The sequence below is a fragment of the Ochlerotatus camptorhynchus genome, unplaced genomic scaffold (assembly GCF_037179485.1).
Source record: "Ochlerotatus camptorhynchus isolate MF236.1 unplaced genomic scaffold, CSIRO-AGI_Acam_v1.1 ptg000177l, whole genome shotgun sequence".
NCBI classification, from domain to species: Eukaryota; Metazoa; Arthropoda; class Insecta; order Diptera; family Culicidae; genus Ochlerotatus; species Ochlerotatus camptorhynchus.
In genome coordinates, this window is record NW_027040667.1 from 638,070 (window position 1) to 664,045 (window position 25,976).

At 40.3% G+C, this 25,976-nt stretch overlaps 3 protein-coding genes across 4 annotated transcripts in view; 2 read left to right on the forward strand and 1 right to left on the reverse strand.

The window, feature by feature from the left end:
- Positions 1–25,976, forward strand: part of LOC135701835 (zinc finger SWIM domain-containing protein 7-like) — a 96,600-nt gene that overhangs the window by 4,912 nt on the left and 65,712 nt on the right. The gene's annotated exons all lie outside the window — the stretch shown is intronic.
- Positions 1,015–13,056, forward strand: frtz (WD repeat-containing and planar cell polarity effector protein fritz). Of its 2 annotated transcripts, none has more exons than XM_065222746.1 (7): positions 1,015–1,331; positions 1,638–2,373; positions 2,580–2,786; positions 10,378–11,182; positions 11,245–12,440; positions 12,548–12,642; positions 12,723–13,056. In XM_065222746.1, exons 1-6 carry the CDS (start codon positions 1,249–1,251, stop codon positions 12,611–12,613), a joined length of 3,093 nt encoding a protein of 1,030 aa, XP_065078818.1. In that variant the 5' UTR covers positions 1,015–1,248; the 3' UTR covers positions 12,614–12,642; positions 12,723–13,056. The 2 variants fall into 2 exon arrangements, with proteins under 2 accessions (XP_065078818.1, XP_065078816.1); XM_065222744.1 differs by having other exon boundaries at positions 12,495–12,642; positions 12,723–13,050.
- The window catches only part of LOC135701830 (3'-5' ssDNA/RNA exonuclease TatD), a 48,712-nt gene continuing 47,197 nt past the window's right edge, over positions 24,462–25,976 (reverse strand). The window contains exon 4 of the mRNA XM_065222770.1: positions 24,462–25,786. Within this exon, the coding sequence (XP_065078842.1) occupies positions 25,475–25,786 (312 nt within the window). The 3' untranslated portion in view covers positions 24,462–25,474. The remainder of the gene's footprint in view (positions 25,787–25,976) is intronic.

The following is a 25,976-nucleotide window of genomic DNA, read 5'->3' on the forward strand; positions in this document are numbered from 1 at the left end:
TAGTGTCTTCTGCGCACTTTTTCGTAATGAGCCAAGAATTAGTGCACCGAAGCCAAAAAAAAAACTATTTAAAATAAAAGCACACATTTCCGCACTTTCCATAGCATGCAATAGTTATTTCTTGACAGAGCTGGAATTATGGCGTAACAGCTTTTGTAAACAATGACTTCTCTCGATAATTTCTCGAAACTCAAAGAACGCCCACGCAAACCAACATAACCAACGGGAAAGGGAAGTCTTCCCCTACCAGATGGTCACGTAGATTTAAGTGAGCAAGCCTTGGCTTTCTAGAGATCATCTAGAGAAGTCATTGTTTACAAAAGTGGCTACGCCCTACCCTAATAAAAAATAACCATAAACTAACGATAACCCAAATCATTGAACTATTCCACAAATGGTTTGGATGATACCCAGAACACGTCGTTAAGCAAATTAACCATACACAGAAAAACAAAACTACCCACCGCTTGGGTTTTTTAAACTCAAATTTGAGTTATTTGACCTCTGTCCGTTTCATTTCCTCTCGCTATTGTTGTCAAAAATAGAACGAAAGATTCGACTCAACCGTCTAGTTCCGTACAAGAAGCCAAAATTGAGTAATATGCGATATACCCAAATTTGAGTTAATTGAACTTAATTTTGGGTAGAAAAAATTGAAAATAACTTAGCGATGGGTAATTTTTTTTGCCGTGCTTAAATGCAAACTACTTTGAGCCGGTTTACCCAAATTTGGCTTATCGTACGGAACATGGGAGATGAGTGAAAAGAACTTAATTTTGGGTTGTTTTGAATTTCTGTGTACAATTTTTATTAGGGTAATTCCAGCTCTATAGATATTTATTTGCACAATAAATTTTATTTTTCCGTTTCCGTGCACAACCAGATGTTTACGTTTCCAACAAAAGTTTCCACAGGGCATGCAATTATTCCTGTCTCGTTCAAACCTTCGATCATTGTTGCTCTCTCTCCCTCTCGCTCGAGGCGTTTTGACAGACACAGCCGCAGCAAACGAAAAGTTAAAGATGGCTCCTTGATTCAACAGGTAGTTGACTTCGCAGTATTTTGTTTTTCGTTGTTTTTCTTCGAAAAAATGTAGCTTCACAGTCGATTTTAGTTTATTTTATGTTCTCGCAGTCAGTGTTACGGTATTGAGTGCAAAAGTGATTCAATAATCTTGAGTTTCGCGTCGGAATTAGGGAATCTTTGTTTCGATGTTGCTACAAGTGTTTTCTGTTTACGCTTCGGAAAATGTTAACATTGCTGAGCGAGCTGCGCTTCTGGTCTACCAAGGAGGACATCCTCGCCAAGGACACCGATCTGGGAGCAGCCAAGTGAGTACCATTCCAGAGGCAGGCGGCAGGCAAGAAGGGCAAATGATAAAGATGATTACAGAGTACTTGGGATCTACAGAGAATGAAGAATACTCTTGGGCTGGTTGAGATTTCTTAATCGATTACGCGAGGTCTTTCCCATCGGCTGTAGGTCTTGCTATTGTCTTTCATTTGCCATCTCTATGCTTCTTGCAGGCTGGCATGCCCGTCGTTTTTCACAGGCCTCAAAGCAAACAACAATGATAAACCACGTATTAAAGATATTCATTATGTTATGTCACTCATCTTCTTTTGCATTCGTTTTAGGTATTTTGAGAAGAAGTCGGAAAATGCTAAATCAATATATTCGGAAGGCAAAAAACACTACTTCGAGTCGAGGGGGTGCAAATGGAACGTGGATAATAAAAAGCCGAACCGGCTGAGGAATGCGCTGAAGCTGCTGGAGGAAGAGCTTAAGCAGAGGCGCATTGTCTTCTGCAAGTGGAGAAACAATATCATTCTGCAGATTATGCTCTCGAACGGACTATTGATTCACATATTCATAAATCCATTTAATGGCGACATTAACCGTATATACTTTGACAAGTATTTTATTGGAAAGCTGATTTCCGAGCAGATTACGGACGTGATAATTACCCAAGCGCACATTTTAATATCGTACAATGAAAACCAGATTACGTTCGTGCATCTGCAGAAACCGACCTCAAGGAAAAATAATCTCGAAAAGATCAGTTTGATGGACCCCAAGATCTATAATGTAATAATAGGAGGACCAACGACCAGGAAGATTCCCAAACATTTAGTCTGTAGCAGTTCGCATGATTTGGTTATTGTGTGGACCAAATCGTCCCAAAATGAGGTCTACCCGTGGAGACCAACGGTTAAGGACCAGGATCGGGCAAATCTGCATGTGTACAAATTGAACGGGGCCAAGATGGAGCTGCTGTGCTACTACTGGACCGAGTATGATCCCATTTCGGTAGACTTTTCGCTCATGAATGGCTTTCAGGTCCATTCGGTGGAGCAAAAAATATCCAAAAAGGTAAGTGATGCAGATGAGTGATTCCCACGGTGTTAGCACAATAGCCAAACTGAAGTGCACTTTTTTTTATTAATTATTTGACAAGGACGCCTCGAGTGGGTGCAAACTAGATGCGTCCAATTAGCATAATTTTGCAGTTCGTTATGTTTGGCTGGGAATTTATTTTAAAGTTTCAGCTAGTTAATCATTATTGTACTTAATTGTAGGGCGATGTGACCATCGACAGCTGTATTTATCAGATTCACAAAACGAAGATGCGACGGGTAGCGGTGACGTCGATCCCCTTGCAGACACAGGTTTGCTGCAATGCATTCAGTCCCGATCACGAGAAGCTCATGTTGGGATGCATCGATGGATCGGTAGTGCTGTTCGACGAAGGTCGAGGAATTACGCACCTGGTTAAGGCAGCATTCGTAAGTTGTTCACTTGAAAGTGGTTGGTCGAAAATTGGTGTACCGATGGTGGGTTGAACAAAGTTTATGCCCGCCGGTAATCGGGTTGTCGGTACCAAAAACCGTTGTGCTTTTCATCATCGACTGGTCCTACTCGGTAGCAATGGGCATACATGATCAGTAGCAGTTAATCAGTTAATTGATAAGAACTTTCATCAATATTTAAACGTATTTTGAATGATCCTTGGTCTCCATCTATGCCTATTTTTATTTGAAGAGCACACTTTCGAAACAAAGATATTAGATTAAAATGAATAACTGACATTTATCATACCCGTTGAACATTTGTACACGGATGTATTTTAGGATAAATCAGATTACTTTTATTTTAATCTGTTTAAAATTTTGCTAACAACACGGTTTGATTAATGGACTTCGGTTGTTTTACTTTTCTAAAGCGAACGCGCACTTTTCCACGATTCCCTCGTGACTAGGCATTATGATTTTTAATTTTCAATTGAAACATACGACTACTATGATGGTACAAAATTTGACATATCTTCAATTTTGTACATCAATGACAACAACAATAACGACATAAAACAACAGTAGTTATGCCCTAGGGCTGATCCGAGGTGAACACTCTCCAGTGAGCGAAGCCGGTATAATAGTCATTAGGGTGGCTTATGTTTATATGGTGGATCACAACCCTATGCTCCCCATTCCTCTTTCGATGCGTATTGAGGTCCCCAACATCTGTGCAAAATTTGAGCGAATTTAGTTATGATCTGGATTTGCGGTTAAATGGTAAATTTTGTATGGGAAAACGTCACGAAACTGTTCAATTGCTTGTCAAAAATTCAAAAATTGCTCAATTTTAACCAAACTATTTAGATTGGAAATACTATGCCGAACAACTTTGTCAAAGACTGCAAATCGTTATAACTTCTGAAAAAAAAAAATTATTACTTTACTTTAGACCTATTGCTCAGCACCAACCTACAGGCGTAGTATGAGCTTGTAGCTATGAGTGAAGCAATTGGTCAAAGTAAAAGTTTGATAACTTTTTAAAAATAGGTCGAATCAATTTGCAGTTTCCACAAAGTTGTTCTGCATTGTATTCCCAATCTAAGTTCGAAGTGTGGAAATTGAAATCAAAGTAGTCGTTGGATTACCTCACCTGGCCACTCCTGTTATTTTTCGCTGTCATTCCAATTCAAGTTTGCTTTAATAAAACATTCTTTTGTTCGTTAATTCTCGGCCTGTTCATTATTGCCCCGTCCTGTCCACGTAGTTCCTTCAGGTTATGGGCTCATCTACGAAGGAAGGCTCCGGAATTCCGCAGTTGAATGGAACGAACTTCGAGAATTGGCGGTTCCGAGTTCAACTGCACCTGGATACGGCAGAAGTTTTGAACGTATTAACCAAGTCAGTTCCCGGTGAATCGGACCAGGGAAGGGCGAAGTTTTGGCAGACAGATCGGAAAGCGAAGTCCTTGCTAGTTGGGTTCCTTTCTGATGAATGTCTAGGGATAGTACGGTACAAGGGGACTGCTCGAGAAATGTGGAAGGCACTGGAAAATACATATGCGAAGAAGTCTGTAGCAAGTCAGACCCTGTTGCGGAAGCAGTTGGTCAGGCTCCGTATGAAAGAAGGAACTTCGATGGCATCATTTTCAACAGTTCGACGATATCATACGCCAACTCAAATCGGCAGGTGCGAAGCTCGAAGAGAACGACATGGTATCGCAATTATTTCTCATCCTTCCCGATAGCTACGACTCCCTTGTAACGGCTCTAGAGAATATCAACGAGAACGACCTCACATTGGAGACTGTGAAACAGTGGTTACTGGTTGAAGAATCCAAGTGGTCTGATAGGATGGAAGATTCGAGCGAAGACAAGGCAGCAGCGTTTGTTGGAGGCAGAAATAAGAAGCAACGAAAGTTCAACGGAAAGTGTCATCGATGTGGCAAAACGGCCACATGATGAAAGATTGTCGTGTCAAGAAGACCGATGGTAACGTCAACGCAGCGGATGGAAGAAAAGAAGTTTCGTTCATAGTGAACCAGAAGCAACCAAAGGTGCAGAACAAGCGAACCATCTTCTACGTGGACTCCGGATGTAGCGACCATCTGGTTAACAGTTTAGATTGCATGCAGTCGGTCCGGAGGCTCAGACAACCTTTCGTTATTGATGTGACCAAAGATGGTGTGTCGATTGTTGGGAAATATGAAGGCAAAGTCAAGAGGATTTCCAAAGAAGGAATTCTGTTCCAGATGAAAAATGTAATTTTTGTACCAGAGCTGCGAGGCAATTTGCTTTCTGTCAATAAGATGTCCCAAGCCGGGATTGACGTGTTGTTCACAAGCCGCTGCGGAAAACATCAAGCGCTGATAAGCAAGGTGATGCGGCGATCGGTGTGGCACAGTTGCGACGAAATCTCTACGAGTTGGAGTTAGATCTGGACGTGGTAGGACCTACAGCAAATCTCTGTGCAGCGGAAGTCAGCAATCTCTGGCATCGTCGTTTGGGTCACGCCAGTCAGACCACGATGAATAGGTTAGTTCGACACAATATGGTGGAAGGTCTTGGCTCAAAAGTAGATTCAATTGGTTTCTGTGACACATGTGTGCTTGGAAAGCAGTGCAGAGAACCCTTCAACGGAACTCGTGAGCGAGCCAGTCGATTGCTAAAGCGGATACAATCGGATGTGTGCGGGCCAATCGATCCGCCGGCTTGGGATGGATCGAGATATTTTGTCTTACAGCCATTTTACGTGCATCTACATGATGAAGAAAATGTCCGAAGTCTTCGTACATTTTCAAGAGTATGAAGCCATGGTAACCACCCAGTTTGAAAAACGAATTTGCACTAACTGTCGACCAAGGACGTGAGTATTGCTCCGGAGAACAGAAAGCGTACTACAAACGAAAAGGAATTCAAATTCAGCCAACCGTAGCTACTCGCCTCAACAAAACGGCGTGGCTGAACGGTTCAACCGAACCCTAGTAGAAAAGGTGAGAACCATGCTTATCGACTCAAATGTGCCAAAATTCATGTGGTCGGAGGCAGCACTTACTGGAACGTACTTGTTGAACCGGTGTCCTATTGCTGCTCTGCCGGATAATCGTACACTTGTTGAACACTGGACAGGTGCGAAACCTGATCTCTCCAAGCTGCGTATCTTTGGATGTAAAGCGTTTTCGTTGTTTCCAAACCAGCTGAGGAAGAAGTTGGACAACACGAGTCGGGAGGCGGTCATGATTGGCTATGCCCCAAATGGCTACCGCTTATGGGACAGAAAAGCAAGAAAAGTATTCATCTCTCGTGACATCAAGTTCGATGAAGCTTCTTTACCATACGCAAATGAAGAAGATGAAGGCTCGAAGGTTCCCTTAGTGATTCCCATGCTGTATCCGCCAGAAGGGGACAATTCGTCGGCCGAACAAGAAGCAGTAGCTGTTATCGAAAGCTAATCCGAAGATGAAGTCGATCCGGATACGCAAAGCACCGTTGATCTGGATGAAGAATCAACCGAAGAAGCTCCATCCGAAAACCCTGGGGCACTTCCTTCACAACATAGAGGTGATGACTATTCAGGGTCTGACACTAGGTGCAGTGAACGGGAGCGCAGGCTCCCAGGTAAGTTACTTGATTCTTTACTGGGTTTAGAGCAACATCTGCTGGTAAAATTTCAACTCTCCCAGATCCCCGGAATCGTACGCCGAAATCATAGATCGAGAAGATCGACAGCTCTGGATAACCGCAGTTAGAGACGAGTTAAAATCTCTTGAGGATAATAAGGTGTGAACGACGGTGGAATGCCCTGCCGGTGTCAAGCCCTTGCAGTCGAAGTGGGTCTTTCGCGTGAAAGAGAATGAAGAAAGAAACCATGTGCGATGCAAGGCAAGACTGGTAGTCAAAGGTTTCTTGCAGAAGGCTGGTCTGGACTACAATGAAACATATGCGCCCATTGCGAAGTTGACGACGATTCGAAATGTGCTGGTCGTAGGCGTACAAAGGGGATTACATTTCCATCAGATGGACGTCAAGACGGCGTTCCTTCATGGTGAACTACAAGAGAGAATCTTCATGGCTGTTCCGGATGGCGTCAAGGCAGACCCTGGGCTGGTGTGCCAGGTACAGAAATCGTTGTATGGTCTGAAGCATTCTCCTCGTTGTTGGAATCAAAAATTCAATCAAGCGCTGCTGAAGCTAGGTTTCACACGTTCCAAGCACGACTATTGCCTATACAACGTAACGACGTTGTTTTCATCGTGCTGTATGTCCATGATCTCCTGATAGCAGGTCTGCAGCTGACCACGATAATGAAGCTGAAACGCGAACTGTCGGCGATGTTTGAAATGACCAATTGTGGAGAGTTGAGTCACTTTCTTGGGATGAAGATACGGTACGATCAACAAAATGGTAGAATGATGCTGTCTCAAGAAACCAGCCTGGAAAAGATCTTGCAGAAGTTCGGCATGGCGGAGTGCAATGCAACAAGGACGCCAATGGAGAAAGGATTGAAATTGGATCGTCAGTGGCCGAAGGTGTTGAAGAACTGTACCGTGAATTATTGGGAAGCCTGATGTACTTGATGATGTCCACAAGGCCGGACATTTGCTTTTCTATCGGATATCTGGGGAGATTCCAACTTCAAACTGGACAACAACATTGGACAGCTCTGAAACGGGTTGTACGATATTCAAAAGGATCGATGGAGTGTTGCTTTACGTTTACTCGAGACAATCAAGCGGCGGCACTCATCGGGTTTGCTGATTCAGACTGGGCCACCGATACTGACGACCGGAAATCAGTAAGCGGATTTGTTTTGTAAGCTATTGGTGGAGCCGATTGCCAGCAACAACCAGTTGGCTGACTTCTTCACTAAATAGTTGGACGTCGGACGATTTAAGGAACTTCGGACTATGAAGGGACTATCTAAGCGAGAGGGGGTGAAATCAAGGTAGTCGTTGGATTACCTGACCTGGTCACTCCTGTTATTTTTCGCTGTGATTCCAATTCAAGAGCTCGATGTGAGCAATTCAAGTTTGCTTTAATAAAACATTCTTTTGTTCGTTAATTCTCGGCCTGTTCATTATTGCCTCGTCATGTCCACGTAGTTCCTTCAGGAATGAATAGTTTCGTGTCATTTTCCATACATTTACTCATACAAAAATTAAAATTCTCCTGCAAATCCTGATAATAACCAAATGCACAGTTGTTGGGGACCTCAAACCATTGACAATATTGTGACAGGCTGCCCAGTACTCGCCAATGCAGCCTACACCGAGCGTCACAATGGAGTCGCCAAGATCGTGTACCAACAGTTGGCGTTGCAATGTGGTCTTTTTGATGAATTTGTACCAAACACCTATAGCACCACGATCCTGTTCTGGCAAATGATTATTTCAACCTGTACTGGGACTGCACCGTACTGACGAATCTTATCATCCACCACAACCGCCCAGACGTTATGGTTTACCACAAAGGTGCCAAGAAAGTCGTCATAATTGACATCGCCGTTCCACTCAACCACAAAATCGCGTCCATTGACCGTGCAGTTGAAGGTATTGTGGGGATTGGTGGAGGTCTCGAAAAATGTTCCCGTAGTACTCTCGGCAACCGGAATCGTGCCAAAGAAGCTGATGAAAGCCCTACAGGTACTGCGGATGGAGAAGGAGTTACCGACTATCCCGAATTCGGTAATAATCAGCACCTGCGCCAATGTCCGAACCTTCCTAGGTCATCATGACAACGTCCATCCAGTCTCGGAAGAGTGAGGAACAGAGTAGTATATGTGTGCTAAATTTATTTAATATGTTTTGATCTTGATTTGGTACCGATATTGTTAATTTGCACCAAGTAAATGTTTGTGAAACCAAAAAAGAAATAGCTGCAGCATCCAAATCGCGTCTGATCATCACCTTCTAAGCGGTGAGTTCCTCCTAAGTATTGTACGGTTCTAACGACAAAAGAAGAGACTCGGGCTAGAAGATCCAGTAGCGAAAAGGTCGTTCGTCGAATAACTCCGGAATTCTGCACAACAATGAAGAATTACATTTCGGTATGTTATCAGCTGCATGGAATTGGATTTAATACATCCCCGGACACACCACCCTAAAAAATACAGCAGTGAAAATGTCGTTCTTTGAAGACCTCGATGCCCGAGACGGCCATCTACAGTGTCTTTATCGTGACGACTGACGAGTGAAAATTATCTGAAGGAAATAGAGTGGATCACAGATGAAATCTGGAGAAAGATTGAGGAGCGTAGGAAAGCAAAAGCCGCAATAAGGCGGGCGAACGAAAACCTAGCTAGTCAGTAATATCCAAACTGATTAGGGATGGAAGTCGGAATGGAAAATGGAAAATATCGAAATTAGCAATGCCAGTGACAAACCGAAGAGGAATACATACGTAGTACAGGGGCAATGAGCTGGATTACCGAGGTGAAGCAATCGGTTAGTTGTGTGAGTAAAACCCCTGTACGATACAAGCAATTAGTGACGTCACTACTTGCGTTTACGTTGATTTTTTGATTACTAATACAACCATATTTCACGATCTGCTTCCTGTACTTCATTGGTACAGGGGTACGATGTGCCGAAGGCGAAACAAGTTTGTCGACATTGCTGATGCTTTCTGTACTGTTCGAGTCTGGTTTCAGTGGGTAGCTGCCGCTCCGAATTCAGAATGATGAGCCGAGATCTTTTACTAAAAGGATGGCATTCCCGTATGCGGATCATTGGTTGAAAGCGATGTTCAGCAGAATTTCGTGCCGGAAGATCATTTATGGACCATATTGTCACCCTAATTGGGAACAGGGAACGTTACTGCAGAAATTTACCGTTATTGTGAGATGTGCTCTAGAAGTACCTGTAGTAATAATATACAAGTATTGGTAAAACGCTCAATATCATACATATAGGTATAGTGGCACCGGTGGTGTAGTGGTAAGCGTGATTGCCTATCACCCCAGCAGGCCTGGGTTTAATCCCATAACATCTCTGATCACGCCTTCCTTCGGAAGAGAAGTAAAGCCGTTAGTCCCCGGTTCATGAGTTGATGGGTCGATAGGTATGGTCCAGGTGTGGGAGTTGTCTCCCTGGCGTCGGTAGCATTGGTGCTCTGCACGGAAAACAAATCAAGGGAAAAAAAACTAGGTACATCAGAATGATGCCTATTTCTGAACCTTAGGTATTAGGTATGTTAGTATCATAACAACGCTAACGCTTAGGTATTAGGTATGCTAGTAACACCAATTTTCGTCAATTTTTAAGCTGTGTCCCAATTGCCGAGTTAAATTTAACTCAGGGTTAAAAGTGACATTTGGAAAGTTATTTTCAATTTTCGAAAATTCCGATGCTATGGATAGATCGGTTTTCAAACAGAACTCAGCCACGGTTGCCAAAATTTAACTTCTAGTCTGTCAGAAATAATCACGCTCGAATAGCAGGGTTATTCAATAATTTTCCATCTGTCACTTTTAACCACGAGTTAAATTTAACTCGCCAATTGAGCCAACACAGCCTAAAAACACTTTCTTACAATTATACCCAGCACCCAACTGTTCGAAACATTGACCGCCATCATGCTTTTTCTAGATACCAACCTTCGTCTCGTGGCACAGTGACTCGTCGGTCGTGATAATCGCAAACGAAAAGTGTCAGCTGCAGTGTTTCGACATTGCCCTATCCTGCGTGCGCACGCAGTTGATGAGTGAAGATGTCGTTCCGTCTAGCATTCTGGACCTTTCCAACTACTTCTCCCATCCGTCCAATCTTGCCAAACTATGCTGGAGTAAAAAGCCGGAAATGACGGAACACTTCGAGAAAAATGCCATCACGGACTGCTTCCTGCTGCTAGCCTTTGAGAACGGTCCTCTTGGATGTGTTCGGTTCGTTGGTGGCACTGGCTTGAAAGGGGACGTCCACACTTCCGGTTTAACGGCAGACGTGCTGATTCACAAATACATCTCCTTGAACCAGGTGGAAAAGGCTATCAATATACTGCTTAGCCTAAACTGGGACACATATGGCGCCATGTGCCTGCTGTCGCTGCATCGAATAGCAAACTACATCTTTAGGCAACCCTTGGGAACGGAGAGGGAATTGCAACTGCAGAAAGCTCTGGGGAGCTTTTTGGTACCTGTAAAACCGTTGTGTTATGAGACTGAAGTAGAATTTGGCGATCAGGTCAACGATATAACGTTACGATTTTTTCACTATCTGCTGCGAAATAAATCCTACAACAAAGCGTTCAGTTTGGCGATCGATATCAACGATGCTGATTTGTTTCTCAAGTTGCACGATAAGGCTAAAACTGATGGCGATGTAGAACTGGCTAAAGAGGCACTGAAGAAGGTGGCTGTCATCAACCGGATATGCACGGACCGGAGCGATAGCGAACGTAAGTATAAAAACAAATAGATTTGATAAAAGATGTTATGCACATAATTATAAACATTTCAGACTCATTGTGCTCGAATTCCTCATGCTCACTCTGTGCGGAAAGTTTTGACGAGGAAGAAGAAGAAGACGAAGAATCGGAACGTGAAGGTTCTCAACTTCAGCTACCACGGGCAGCCAAAATAACCAGCACCGATGCTGTTAGCTTCAAATCTTATTCGACGTCGTCCAGTTCATCAAAGTCGTCCCAAATACGGAACGGAGCCCTGAAGCATCCTCCTCTACCCAAGACAATCGAAAGCAGCAGTGCCAGCAGTGTAGCTACTCGGATGTCCACAGCGAATGTGCGTAAAAAATCAGAGTTCAACAGCGATCGACCTCCGTTGCCGTACGTAGCGAAGAAAACACCTACCACGACAATGCAACGCAGCCAAACAGCAATGGCTTTAAAACTTAGCAAACAGCAGCAGTCAAGAATAGCACAAACTAAACTGAAAGGAAAGTCACTGAGCTCGAGTAATCTGCTCTCCATCTCTGATAACACCTCGCCTTACTTTGGATCGTCGATCCAACGGGGCAATGTGCGAGCTCGCTTAAATCCTCGGGAAAAGGTAGCCAAACTGTACTCCTCACCCGCCAGCAGTCTATCGATGGAGCAACTCGACATAACCAACCGCAGTTCTCGACAACCTTTCTACGTGGATTTTGTGGATAACCCAGCCGCGTCCCGACCTCCTCCTAACGGTCAACACGTTGTCATTGATGTGGTTCCTAAACCAATTAGCTCGCCGAACGCACTGAAGTACCCTCCAACCAACATTCTCGATCAGACGATCGGCATTCCAATAGTACAAGACGAACCGGACTTCGCCCGGCGTCCTAGAAAACCCTGGTTCACCTCGCAGGCATCACAGCCCCAGTTTAGAAGCATTCCAAATCCTTCCAATGCCAATAACGCTCCACGAACTGTGATCCATCAGTATCCGCTCATATCCGGCAACATTCCATCCAAGTTCCAGTCGAAATTTCACCAACAACCCCCAGAAGTGATCGACCGGTTACGATTTCCTCGTCGGAAAGAACCTGCAGCTTCCATTCTGTCCAATAGTACAAACTCTTCCTTACTAGCGATACCCGGGCCGTCCTCATCTGGATTTTCACAACCGGGCAGCTCTTCGTCCTCTTCCTCTGCCAAAAAGGAAACCGGAGAAAAGAACAAAGTAAAATTCTCCGATACCGTTACGGTCGCTGTCGTTCCGGTAAGCTTGTACCATGTACATTTTAAACTTGTGCTCATGAATCATTCATTCCAGGAAATTCCCCGAAAGGATAAACTGGGTGAAAAATCGCGCAAACCTCCGTACAGTTCAATGATTGCCGACCCGAGACGGGAGCTGGCGGAAAGTTTACCCCTGTGCCATCCAAACGATGACTATCTGAAAGATTTTACCCCTATGCAAGGTCTGAATCAACTCTACCTAGATGCTGTGTTAAACAGCCTTTATAAACTAAAAAATAAGCATTCATTTGTTCCTTTTCAGAGATCAACAGCAACAGCAATGAGCAGCAGGAAAACAACGAGGACAATAAAAAGATTCCCAACATCAAGGTGGTACATTTTGGTGTTGTGTAAAGCAACGAACGACGAAGGAGTGTTGAATGTGGAATTATTCCGTCCAGTGAAGCTGAATCAGTATTTTAAAATGTTCATAAGACCCAGAAATATTTTCTTTTTTATGGAAATACTTTTTTTTTTGTAAATATGCAAACCGTACTTAAGTTGCCCTATATTGTATATTTATTATTACAGGCTGCATGCAATAATAATGCAATAAAATCTATTTTTGACAACATATCTTTTTTTTATTTTAATAACAACATATAATATAAATAACTAGCTGAGTGTGCCCGGTCTTGCTCGGGATTCAATATTAGCTTGAGTTTATGCGCCGATTTTAAAATTAGCATGCTATATTGTACGTTACCCCCCCCCCCCCCCCCTATTATCTAAGGGGCTACCCCCTATGATTATCTCCTTATACCCCCACATGCCTAATTTGGTTCCATGACACTAACCAGATTTAAATAAAATGCTCCATTCACAAAATAAAAGCATTTTAAGATTGCACTCGTATACTTCCCCGTGGAAAATTTTGAAACCATCATCACTTTTATAGTTCTTCTATTCTCCACGCGTGCCAACTTTGATTTGCCAATAGTGAAGGTGCAAATCAGTTCAGATTTGTGGAAAATCGTACAATAAGACAATTCAGTGCCAACAATTCAAAGGGGCGTAATTGCTTTTGTAAACAATGACTTTAGCCATCAATTTCTCGCGAATGAAATCTTACCGCTTCAAAATAACAATGCTAGCTGGTAGAGGAAACATTCCTCTACCTACTGGTGTCATTATTTTTCATGAGTGAGCTTTTATTCGCGAGAAATCGATGGCTAAAGCCATTGTTTACAAATGCAATTACGCCCCTTTGAAATGTTGGCACTGAATTACCGATGGAAATTTGCAAGATATTTAAGAAATCAGTGCCAACATTTCAAAGGGGCGTAATTGCATTTGTAAACAATGGCTTTAGCCATCGATTTCTCGCAAATAAAAACTCACTCATGAAAAATAATGACACCACCAGGTAGAGGAATGTTTCCTCTATCAGCTAGCATTGTAATATTGGAGAGGTAAGATATCATACGCGAGAAATTGACGGCTAAAGTCATTGTTTACAAAAGCAATTACGCCCCTTTGAAATGTTGACACTGAAATGCTGTTATTTGCGTTGGGGAAAATACTTATTCTGATGTAAACAAACGGTTTGGTTGACGTTTCTTCTCGAACTCGCGTGGCGCATTCTACGTTGGTGGTGCATTAAAAAGGCGTATAGGCTAATCCAATTGGCAATCTAACGATAGCATAAAGCGCCACTTGTGGCAAATAGGAGAATTAGAAAACTGATGATGGTATCACTGGTATTGGTATTGTCTGTCTGTCTGATGTCTGTCTATTGGCAAATCAAAGTTGGCACTCGTGGAGAATAGAAGAACTATGAAAGTGATGATGGTTTCAAAATTTTCCACGTGAAGGTATTCGAATGCAATCTTAAAATGCTTTTATTTTTTAAATGGAGCATTTTATTTAAATCTGGTCTCTGCTATAGTGTTTTTTTTTTTTTTTAGTCTTTATTATAGAGATTTTTAGCCTGGGGCTAGTTCATCTCTTATCTGCTATAGTGGTAGAAAAGCTGAAATCTATGTATACACTTAAAAATCTGAAAAGAATTTTTTTTTTTCTCTATATTATATGTCTATTGAGTAGTCCTTAAGTTTTCTACTAACGTAGCATTAACCAGATTTAAATAAAATGCTCCATTTGCAAAATAGAATTATTTTAAGATTGTACTCGTATACCTCACCGTGTAAAATTTTGAAACCATCATCACTTTCATAGTTCTTCTATTCTCCACAAGTGCCAACTTTGATTTGCCAATAGTCACATGGTATTGTCTGTGATGGTATCATAATTTTGCACGGCGAGGTATACCCATATATGGGAGAATATTTTTAAAACGCTTTTATTTAACGAATAAAGTATTTTCCATAAATTTGGTTGTACATACAAGGTTAGAAAAGCTCAGATCTAAAGATCTAAACGAAAACTAAGCAAAAACATAAAATTTTAAAATTATACGTCTATCGGATACCTTTTGAGGTTTCTTCCGTAGCAGCTTTAAAAAAAATGACAAATATTTTTTTTTTCGGATAATAAATGCTTTTCAAGATTTCTTTCCTCTCAACGTGCCAAATGTTAAGACCATCATCATTTTTCTATTTCTCCTATTCGCCACAAGCGCTATCGTTAGATCGCCAATAGAAACTAAGCGATTGTTTCAGCTTCTGGCGGTCAATAGGAGAACCAACAAAAGAGTGATGAGGGTGGAAAATTTCACCGTGAAGCCTAAGGCCGGCGCACAATGGATACGTTTTCAGGTTTTTTGACATTTAGCCCATGCATTATCTGTCAAAAACCCGAAAACGTATGCATTGTGCGCCGGCCTTTAAGAAGAGGAAAATATGTTCACCTTTTCTGATTAATTTATCCACCGCAGGTGCTTGAAATCATCATCCACGTAGAATATTTTGTTTTCTGTATCGGGTGCTTCCGTATATTGTTGATGAGAAAAATTAAGATTTATGAAATTGTCTCAGCGGTTATGATCTTCCGAATTTTTAATGTGTGGTTATTTCAGCTGTAAATCAGTTTAGATCTGTAGATAATCGAAAAATAAGACCACTCCCTATGGAAATTTGTAAATTATCGGCCAATGACTACCAATGGTAACTAAAGGTTCACTCTTAATTTTGCTCTTCACGCTATTTTGAGGCTACTCCCCTTATAAAGAAATACCATAAACGAACTGTATTCCGGTTGGGTTATAGTTCTTCGGAAATGAACCTTACAAATAATGGGTTGTTAAGGACCATTGGCGTTGACGGCGACTCTGTAGCTCTTTACTCCTATGAGAAAATTCTGTGCGTGAAACATGGCGGATTTGTACTATCCTTTCACTCCACCGAAAATTCCCATAAGAAACAGTCTAAATTTGCTGGAAGAGCAAATTTTTCGACGGTGCCGTCAACGCCTATTACCATTCCAAATTCTTGTTTTCTCCATACATTTTCGGAGAGAGGACCTTAGAACCTTTTTACTTATGGTTAGAGAACTTTAATGGTAATGGTTATGGTAGTCAGTAAGGTCCATTAATGATTTTGTATTATCGGTCAACTTTACGTGGAATAAATCGCGGATTGGTAATCAGTAATTTACAGGCAACCGATTCCACATAAAGTTGATTGATGTTACAAAACCATATATGAACCTTATCGACTACCATAACCATTACATTTAAAGTTCTCAAATCATAAATAAAATGGTCCCAATATAATTCCTTTCCCAAAAATGTATGGAGGAAACAAGAATTTTGAATGGTAATGGTTCTTAACCACCCATTATTTGTAAGGTTCACTTCCAAAAAACCATAATACATAAGGTTAAAACTTTATCACACAAACGTTCATGTAAAGTTCCATAATCATTTCAGTTAATGTTTAGCAGGGATTATAAACTATGTTTAATCATTTTTGGTAAGGTCAAGTAATGATTCGAATTTATGCGGGTAGCCTTTTGAAAAATATTGTCAACAAAAAATAGTCAAACGGAGCAGACTGGAACCGAACTATGGACGTTGACGCCATTTTTAACTTAGGAAATATTGGTATCAGAACCATTTAGAATCTGGGTATAGATTTCACCGAGGATTCCACTCATCACAGTAAAACACACACGCTATTTCAAAACTACCCAAATTTGGGTAGAATCCACCCAAATTTGTCAAAACTGAACCTACCCAAAAATGGGTAAACTGTGTTGGCAGTTACAAGTTGACAAATGAACAACATCGACATGAATCCGATCGACGTTGTTAATTTGTCAACTTGTCACTCCCAACATAGTTTACCCATTTTTGGGTAGGTTCAGTTTTGACAGATCTGGGTGGATTCTACCCAAATTTGGGTAGTTCTGAAATAGCGTGCACGGTAGGAAAAAAGTACCCAAAAGTAAGTTCTTTTCACACATCTCGCCACTATAGTGCAGGAACCCAAAAGTAGGTAAAGCGGGTCAAAGTAGTTTTCATTTACTTGTGTGCATGTCGTACACTCTTAGCTACGATGATTGTACGACTTTTCCCCGAAAACCAGTCCCCCGAAAACACTTTCCCCGAAAGTTATTGCCCCGAATGTAACTTTTCCCGGAAATACAATTCCCCGAATGGCACAGTTCCCAGAAAATAATTTCCCCGAATGTACCATTTCCCCGAATCTGCGCATCTTCGCTGGTTAACTACTTGTATCGAACAATACCGCAATAAAAAATATTAATGTGCGTCGAATAAAGACAATAGTTTGACTTTCGTTAAAACAAAATGTAAAGGTCAAGCTCCTGAAATCGGTGTAATCCTATTTCAGCAGCTTTTGACCTTTCCATGTAGATTTAACGAAAATCAAACTTTTGTCTTTATTCAACACATATTGATTTCTTTGTGCTCCATACAATTTTAGATTCACCCTAAAGGGTGTCCACGATGAAATTGCCACACACAAAATTGATTCGCAAAATTCGAGTTTTCATCCGATTGCCATCAAGTTTTCAGGGATTGAGAAATAACTATTAAACTTCATTTTACCATTTTACTCTAGATTTTACTCGTATTTTATTTACAGTCCATACGCAAATGCCCGCACCTTGGCCTTAACCCCGGCCATAAGATTCTGCACAACCTGTGAATCAACCGTTTTTTGCATGTAAACCCATACTTTCTTCAGTTCCTCGACTGTCTTCACTACCTTAGGTCGTTTAAGAAGGTGCTGCTTCATAATCGCCCAGTACTTCTCGATGGGGCGGAGCTCCGGAGTGTTGGGAGGGTTGAACATTTTCGGCACGAAATTGACCTTATTGTCCGCATACCACTTCAGTACGTCCTTGGAGTGGCATGAGGCCAAATCCGGCCAGAAGATTGTTGGGACGTTGTGGGCCTTCAGGAGAGGAAGCAGTCGCTTCTGGAGGCACTCTTTTATGTACACCTGTTCGTTCATCGTGTCCTGGGTCACGAAAGGTGCACTCCGCTTCCCGCACGTGCAGATGGCTTGCCAAACCAGGAATTTCTTCGCAAATTTGGACATCTTCTGAGTGCGGACATGCTCCGGAACGCTGAACTTATCCTTGGCCGTGAAAAACAGGTTGCCGGGGATCTGTTTGAAGTCGGCCTTCACATATGTTTCGTCGTCCATGATAGCATTCAACTTTCGTCAGCATGTTGAGGTACAACTTCCTGGCACTGGTTTTGGCGGACTTGTTCTGCTTCTCGTCGCGATTAGGGGCCTTTTGTACCTTGAACGTTCGAAGCCCAGCCTTAGTTTTGGCCTTCTGGACAAAACTTCGGCTTAGGTGCAGCTTCTTAGCCACATCCCTAACAGAGGCGTTCGGATTTCGGTTGAAGGCCCCAACTACGCGGTTGTGATTTTTGGTGTTGTACGGAATACTTTTTCCTTCACTTCTGGGCTTCCGATCGGTGGTCAACCGTTCCTCGAACCGCTTAACCACTCGCGACACCGTGGAATTCGCGATTCCCAACGTTTTAGCGATGGAACGATGCGAGAGATCCTTGTTCTCGTGATGAATGCGCAAGATTTTATCACGCACGAGCTGTTCTTTCGACTCCATTTCCGCGAGTTTTGATCACAGGACTTTAAAACTTGCAGGATGTAAATAATGCACTATGAACTAAATCCACCCAAATTTTCATCAAATTCTACCCAACGGTTAAAAAGTTAGAGCAATTTCATAGTGTGGCAATTTCATCGTGGACACCCTTTATAAGGAGTCGCCATGTGACTAATATGTATGGCATGGGGACGCATGATATCTTTTCTTTGTTTGTATAGAGTTTTTTTTAACAGTCGTACCTATCAAACAAACACACACATTGTATGCAATTAGCTCCATGGATCATACCATATTATACGTCAAAGAATGAACTATGATTCAAAGAAGGAAAATTTCTTGCGACAAGCAAAATTTTCCCTTCTTTGTATCACAGCTCGTTCTTTAACGTTTTGAAGAATAAATATCTTACTAATTTATCAAAGCGATATCTCATTGTAATAAAATTGAAGAACGAGCCGTGATACAAAGAAAGAAAAATGATATCTCTTTGATAAAACCAATTAGATACCCTAATAAAAAATTACCATAAACGAACGATAACCCAAATGTGTGAACTATTCCACAAATGGTTTGGATGATACCCAGAACACGTAGTTAAGCTAATTAACCATAACATTTTTATTAGGGTAGATGTTATGCGATACGTTAAGAAACGAGCTGTGCTACAAAGAAGGAACATTTCTTGAAACAAACAACGATTTTTCTTCTTTGTATAAGGGTTGATGTACAAATTATGTCACGCCCTAAGGAGGGACGTGTAGAAATCTGTGATTGATTAATTTTGCCTCAATTTCGCGTGACATAATTAATGTATGGCCCCTAACGGCTCGTTTTTTTTTAATTTGATTACGATTAGATATCAGTTTTATAAATTAGTAAGATATTTATTCTTCAAAACGTTAATGAACGAGCTGTGATACAAAGAAGGGAAAATTTTGTTTGTTGCAAGAATTTTTCCTTCTTTTTATCTTAGTTGATTATTTGACGTATAACTTGGTATGTTCCATGGAGCTAATTGCATAAAATGTATGTGTGTGTGTGTGTGTGTGTGTGTGTGTGTGTGTGTGTGTGTGTGCGTGTGTGTGTGTGTGTGTGTGTGTGTGTGTGTGTGTGTGTGAGTGTGTGTGTGTGTGTGTGTGTGTGTGTGTGTGTGTGTGTGTGTGTGTGTGTGTGTGTGTGTGTGTGTGTGTGTGTGTGTGTGTGTGTGTGTGTGTGTGTGTGTGTGTGTGTGTGTGTGTGTGTGTGTGTGTGTGTGTGTGTGTGTGTGTGTGTGTGTGTGTGTGTGTGTGTGTGTGTGTGTGTGTGTGTGTGTGTGTGTGTGTGTGTGTGTGTGTGTGTGTGTGTGTGTGTGTGTTGGATAGGTACGAACGTTAAAAAACTCCATACTAATAAATAAAAGATACCATACGTCCCCATGCAATACATGCTATAGTCACTTTGTGACTCCTTATAGGCCGAATCCAAAATTGTGTGGAGCAAGAAGAAAACACCATACACCGATTTCAGAATATTCGGTAAAAAATTACAGGAAATCTGTGAAAAATCACCGAACTGTTTACCGAACGTTCAGCTGTTGAGATTTCGGTAAAATTTCACAGATTTACATGTAGTTTTAACGAAAGTCAAACTATTGTCTTAAGCGAACCCCACAGGGTAAGAAATATTGTCAATACTTAAAAGTATTGACAATAATATTGATGATGTGAATACAGATATATTGTCAATACCGATGTATTGACGTCAATATAAAATGCATTGACAATACGATTATTGTCAATACAAACAGTCGTGTAAAGTCCACTTTAATTCGACACACATTGATATGTGTATTATGGTATTGTTCGATACAAGTAGTTAACCAGCGAAAGATTTGATGAAACTGACACAATTTTCCCTTCTTTATATCAAAGCTCAGTCTTTATGCTCATTACAATCAGATATCAATTTGATAAACCGCCAAATGTCATAACAAGTCATAACCACAAACTTTATCTAGGGTGTTGAACGACTTTATTCTGTTTATGAATATTCAGCAAAGATATTTTTCTCAATTTCATATAGATAAGTTGTAACGAACCCAAGGATCATATTTAAATAGATCGCACAGTGTAAATTGTATCTTTCGGGGAAATAGTTTTCGGGAAAACGTTCCTTTCGGGGAACTGGTTCATTCGGGGAATCGTATTTCGGGGATAAAACTTTCGAGGAACTGGTTTTCGGGGAAAAGTTGTACGATTACCTAAAATTATCGGTTAAAAGTTATCTGTATTTTTTACCGAAAATCGTTACATATTACTTAAAATAGGCTATTTTTTACTATAAATTGTAATTGTGATGTAATTTTTATCGTTAATTATTGGTAATCCATGATTACCGATAATTTAGGTATGTGCACTTTTTTCGATTATCGGTAATTTCTACCGATATTTAGGTATTCTTTACCGACTTCAAGGTATGTGCATCTTAGCGTGTATGAAATTTTCCACTACACACCAAATTTCTTAAATATTGTTCGGTACTTTTTTTGCTGGATTCGTTCTGTAAAATATAATTTTTGCCGAAAGCTTTGTAAAAAGTATTGATTTACCAATTTTCCGCAATCAAAACTGCTGAATTTCCGTAATTTATAGAAATCTACGAAATCTACCGAAAACTGTAAATCAAAATTACTGATCTAAATTGTAAATGGCTGCAATTCCGCAATACTGTAAACATTGTGACGAATGTGCTGTAAACATAATCTTTTACAAAAACAAACAGCAGTAATGTACCAGATTTTTGTAAAAAAAATACAGAACAGCTTTGTAAACTTCACACTGTAAAGCTTTGCTGTCATTTTGAAGTTGAGTGTTCTTCAGCTATCCTTCGTGACTAGTAAGTACGTTACTTTTTTCCTATAATCCGTCCAATTTACGTCAAAAGTATTAATTATATAATTCTTTTTTTTCATTTCTGGGCCAATTGCTTTCAGAAGACATGGACATTAAATGGCCAAATGTCACACACAAACCTCGTCCACAACAGCAAAAAGCGAATTTGTGCACAGTTCGCTGCTGGGTCGCTAACCACGGTCAGGTTCTTACTTTATATACGGACGCACGATGAAAATGTATGTTAATAGATAATAAAAAAATGATTATTCAAATGAATCTTCAGATTTGTTGTTAGAAATGATTAATTAATTAATCAATAAAAATCATGATTAATTCAGGCAAATTAAGTACAGCCAATTCGGTAAAAATTATACCGAACGCTATATTGCATCATTCAGCAAAATTTACAGTCCTGGTCAGTACATTTTGACAGCTCACAAGGGAACAAAATTTACCGAACGAATTGTAAATTAAAAAATTACCAAATAGATTACCGAATGTTCCATATTCGGTAAAAAACTACGGTATACTGTAAAAAAATCTTATTGTGTAGATTTCTATCCAAAAGTAATTTAGTTGTACCTAAAAGTAGGTAAATATGATTTTACTCAACGTTGGGTTCCCACACTTTACTACCCCTGTTGGGTGGTTTTGCTTCTCTGTTTTTGACAATATTAAAAGGAGAAAAGGAGACAAACTAGTCAAAAGTAGGTAAAAGTGAAATGGCCGTACGTGATGAAGTAGCCTACGGCTAAAAATCACGATAATAAATAAAAAAAAACTGGGTACTTTTTTCTAACCGTGTAGTTTACTTAATTTTTGACAACTCCATACAGCATGCAAAAATGAGTGCGATCTACCCAGTCACTGAGTAGCCCCAGAATAGCGTGTTACATTGATTTGATTGCATTTTTAATTATGTTCTGATAAGCGTGTTGCTCCACTAACGGGGTATCCCTCGTGTCAACAGTTTCTATCTGTCAAACCTAAAATTTTTAGGTTTAATATGAAAACAAAAAACATGACCTTTTGATATTAAGATTGAGATTTCTACGCTGGAATTGCGATAATAGGGATATTACAATAGTTCAGCATTAATTAATGTCTTCGGATACTACCAATCAACCAGCGAAAAAACAAAACAATAATGGCAATAAAAGTAAACGGCAGGCTCGAATCTGCCCCGGACGGGACATCTACGAACGGATGAATTTCCTCTATCAGGCTTCGATGATGATGTCTTACTCGGTGCCGGCTCTGTCCGGAAATTACGGGAAGCTGATGAAATCTATTGGTAAAAAGGCCACCCTACGAATGTGAGTGAGTATAATAATATTATGTTCAATTCGAGCATGTTAATTGATATGATGCATTTTTTTTAAATGTACTGAACACTGATCTTTGAATACTGTTGCAAATAACGGTTATTTCTATAATTAATTTTTTTTATTTGTTATTTATAATTCTGGAGTCCTTTTTGATTGGGTCGTATGTAACATTTTTGTCAATTAGAGAAACGAAGTGATTTATTTTGGTGAACAAAAAATTGTTTCTTTTTTCAATGAGATAGATGATTCTTTCAAAATTCTTATTAACTATCATCTCATATCATATTCTTATTAACTATTATCTCTGTCAATATTTTACGACCTTTGGCATGCCGTGGTGCTACATTCGACCGTGCCTATTTTAGTGGTTTAAAATGTTTTATAATGAGTAATATCGCACGGAAAGCGTAGTTATCATTTAATAGACCACCCACAACCGTTTATATTGAAGATTTGCAAAATTTGCACTTTTATTATGAAAACAACAGGTCGTATGTACAGTTTTTACGCTTCTGTAAAATTTGTTACATACGACTAGTAACACCCCCATAGAAGTTAGATGTCGTATGTAACATTGAGCAACGCTATATTTTGGTTAGTTGGCACATACGACACATAGTTTTTTAATGAGAAAATGAAACAGAAATCATGTAGCGAGCCCAAATTTTTGCCATTAGGAAGAGTAAGCAAACCCCCTTATTCTGCGAGTCACGTGACTCTCTGTCACCGGTGAGGTGACAATTGTCACCTCGTGTGAGGTGACTCTCCATGTAAATCAAATGGAGAGTCACCTCACACGAGGTGACTATTGTCACCTCACCGGTGAGAGAGAGTCACGTGACTCGCAGAATAGGGGGGAAAGTAGTGTCTGATAGTTTTAAAATATTAATTTGTTTACGTTTGTTACATACGAACTATTCAAAAAGCACTTCAGAATTTATTGCTACTAAAACGAAAGCCTGTCAGTTATAAAACTATGCATTTTTTTTCGTGCATTTCACTTATGGTGAAATTGATACTCGCCCTTATTTTGCGAGTCACGTGACTCTGTCACTGGTGAGGTGACAATTGTCACATCATGTGAGGTGACTCTCCATGCCATTCAAATGGAGAGTCACTTCACCGGTGAGAGAGTCATGTGACTCGCAGAATAGGAGGAACTATCATCCCAATAGCCTAGTCACTAAAGGCGCGTAGGTAGAAAATGGTATCCTCCCTGAGCATATGGGTGAACAATTACCCATATTCTCGTTTTCGTTCAAACCGTATTTTTATACAAAAAAGGAAAATAAGTTCCGAACGTAAACGAGAATATGATTGATTAATTTACAATACCAAAGGCAATCATGATTAGAAAAGTAAACACTTTTTGTGAAAAATTCGGATAAACAGCTAATAAATGCCATTTCTATTATCAGTATTTCTGAAGATTGGTACTTGCTAATTTTTTGAACTTTTTTTAAAATTCCAAATAACAAATTGAGGATTGAGAACATTTTAACAAGCACTTTCAGCGATTTTAATGATTATATTTTCAATCCAGAGAACCTGCTATCAAGCGAACCATTTGTACCAGATGTGGAGTAGCTCTGAATCCTGGTACGACTGCCAACTATCGCGACTCGGGAGAATTTCCGGAGGAAAAACAAAACTTCGTCCAAGTAGAATGCACCCTCTGTGGCTACAGCAAACGATACTGCAGCATTAAAGGTCACAAAATGCATCTTGATGATCCCAGCTCTGTATTAGAGACGTTAACTTTCGACTAGGACAAAATAAACGATACACTTTTCTATAAAAATATACTCTTTTTATTTCAATCTCAATAATTTACACGGTGAATACAGAGTGTCACATTCAAATCTTTACAGTAAGATACATTATGGCACTTTTCTTCCTATAATTATATTGTTTTTCGTCACCTTTCAACACAAATATGTATAACTGAGTGAACAACAATCACTTGATGAAATAGTTTCCCCCTAAATATCTAGATCTAACAATATTTCTTAGCAACATGATAAGAGCACTCTATCTAGTCATTTTCGTAGTCAGTTGGCGACACGATTGCTTTTTTTTCTTCATTTTCAAAATTCTTCTAGAAGCTTCTAAAAGAAAGCCTCCGGAGAGGCCTCCGGAATCCAAAATCTAGTCATTTCTCGAGAAACAGCCATTGGCAAGGAATGTGTAGAAACGCTTTTGCCTATACTAACTGAGATTGTTCCCTGATCGAGTACCATTTCTCGGGAAACGAGTAGGTTTTCCACCCTCGCCAAATCCTGCGGGATTAGCGCATTTAGTAGTAAACATTTTGGTTAGCGGTTGGTGTTTCAAATTTAACGTTTCGTCTCACTTTTCCTTTTCTTCTAATGTTTTAGTAACTTCAGTCTTTAGCTTCACATATAGAACATAAATTCAAATTAACACAATTCGTTTGTTCAAGCTTACAATCTAATGCATCTACGCGCAGTATTTTTTTTACCTAAAATGTACAAAACAGCGGTAGGTAGTAATAAAGAATAGCTCTTGGAGCAGCCACATGGTACAATAATTAGAACAACATTAATATACGTTTTTTGATAACTATCATCAGGCAAGACTTAAATAGGTTCAAATTAACAATCGTGTGTTGGTGTGCAAGGAATATAAAATCGTGTTTAAAATATTTTACGTTAACAGGATTCGATAGGGATGTGAAATCGTTTCTTGATAATAGGATAAAATCATGGGATTGGGAAAATATCGTTTTCGTTTTAGAGCTCATTGTCGTTGTGTTTTTTTTTGTCTCGTTTGAATTCCCATCATTGGGACAGGCCAAATAACTTGAGCGCGTTGAATGCCGTTGCCAAGCCAACATCTTCGGGCTTTTTGTTCATGAATGCGGCAATCATTTCCACGATCGCCGGTAAGCTACATGGTTCGTTACGTTGAAAGGTACAGTAGCGGTGCAAGTACAGCAGAGATCGTTCGGTGAGGCCAGTTTTAACGTGCTGCGGCAGCTTGGAAGCACGTGTGTTCGGGTACATGAAGGGTGAATCGGTTTCCACCAGGAGACGTTCCAGAGGAAGGCGACCGTCCTCGAGCAGTTTGCGCACTCCCGTGTCGGATTTATCCTAAAAAAGAAAGTGTAAGAGCATTTTTTGTAATGCAAATTTGGATTCAAAATAGGTAGGGTAGATGTAACAGTCATGGCCATTATACGTTTCTACTAAGGTGTGTTCCAATTATGGCATGTGGGAATCTCGTAGGCCATAATTAGAACACACCATAATAGGAACGTTTAGCCATGACTGGTGCATCTAT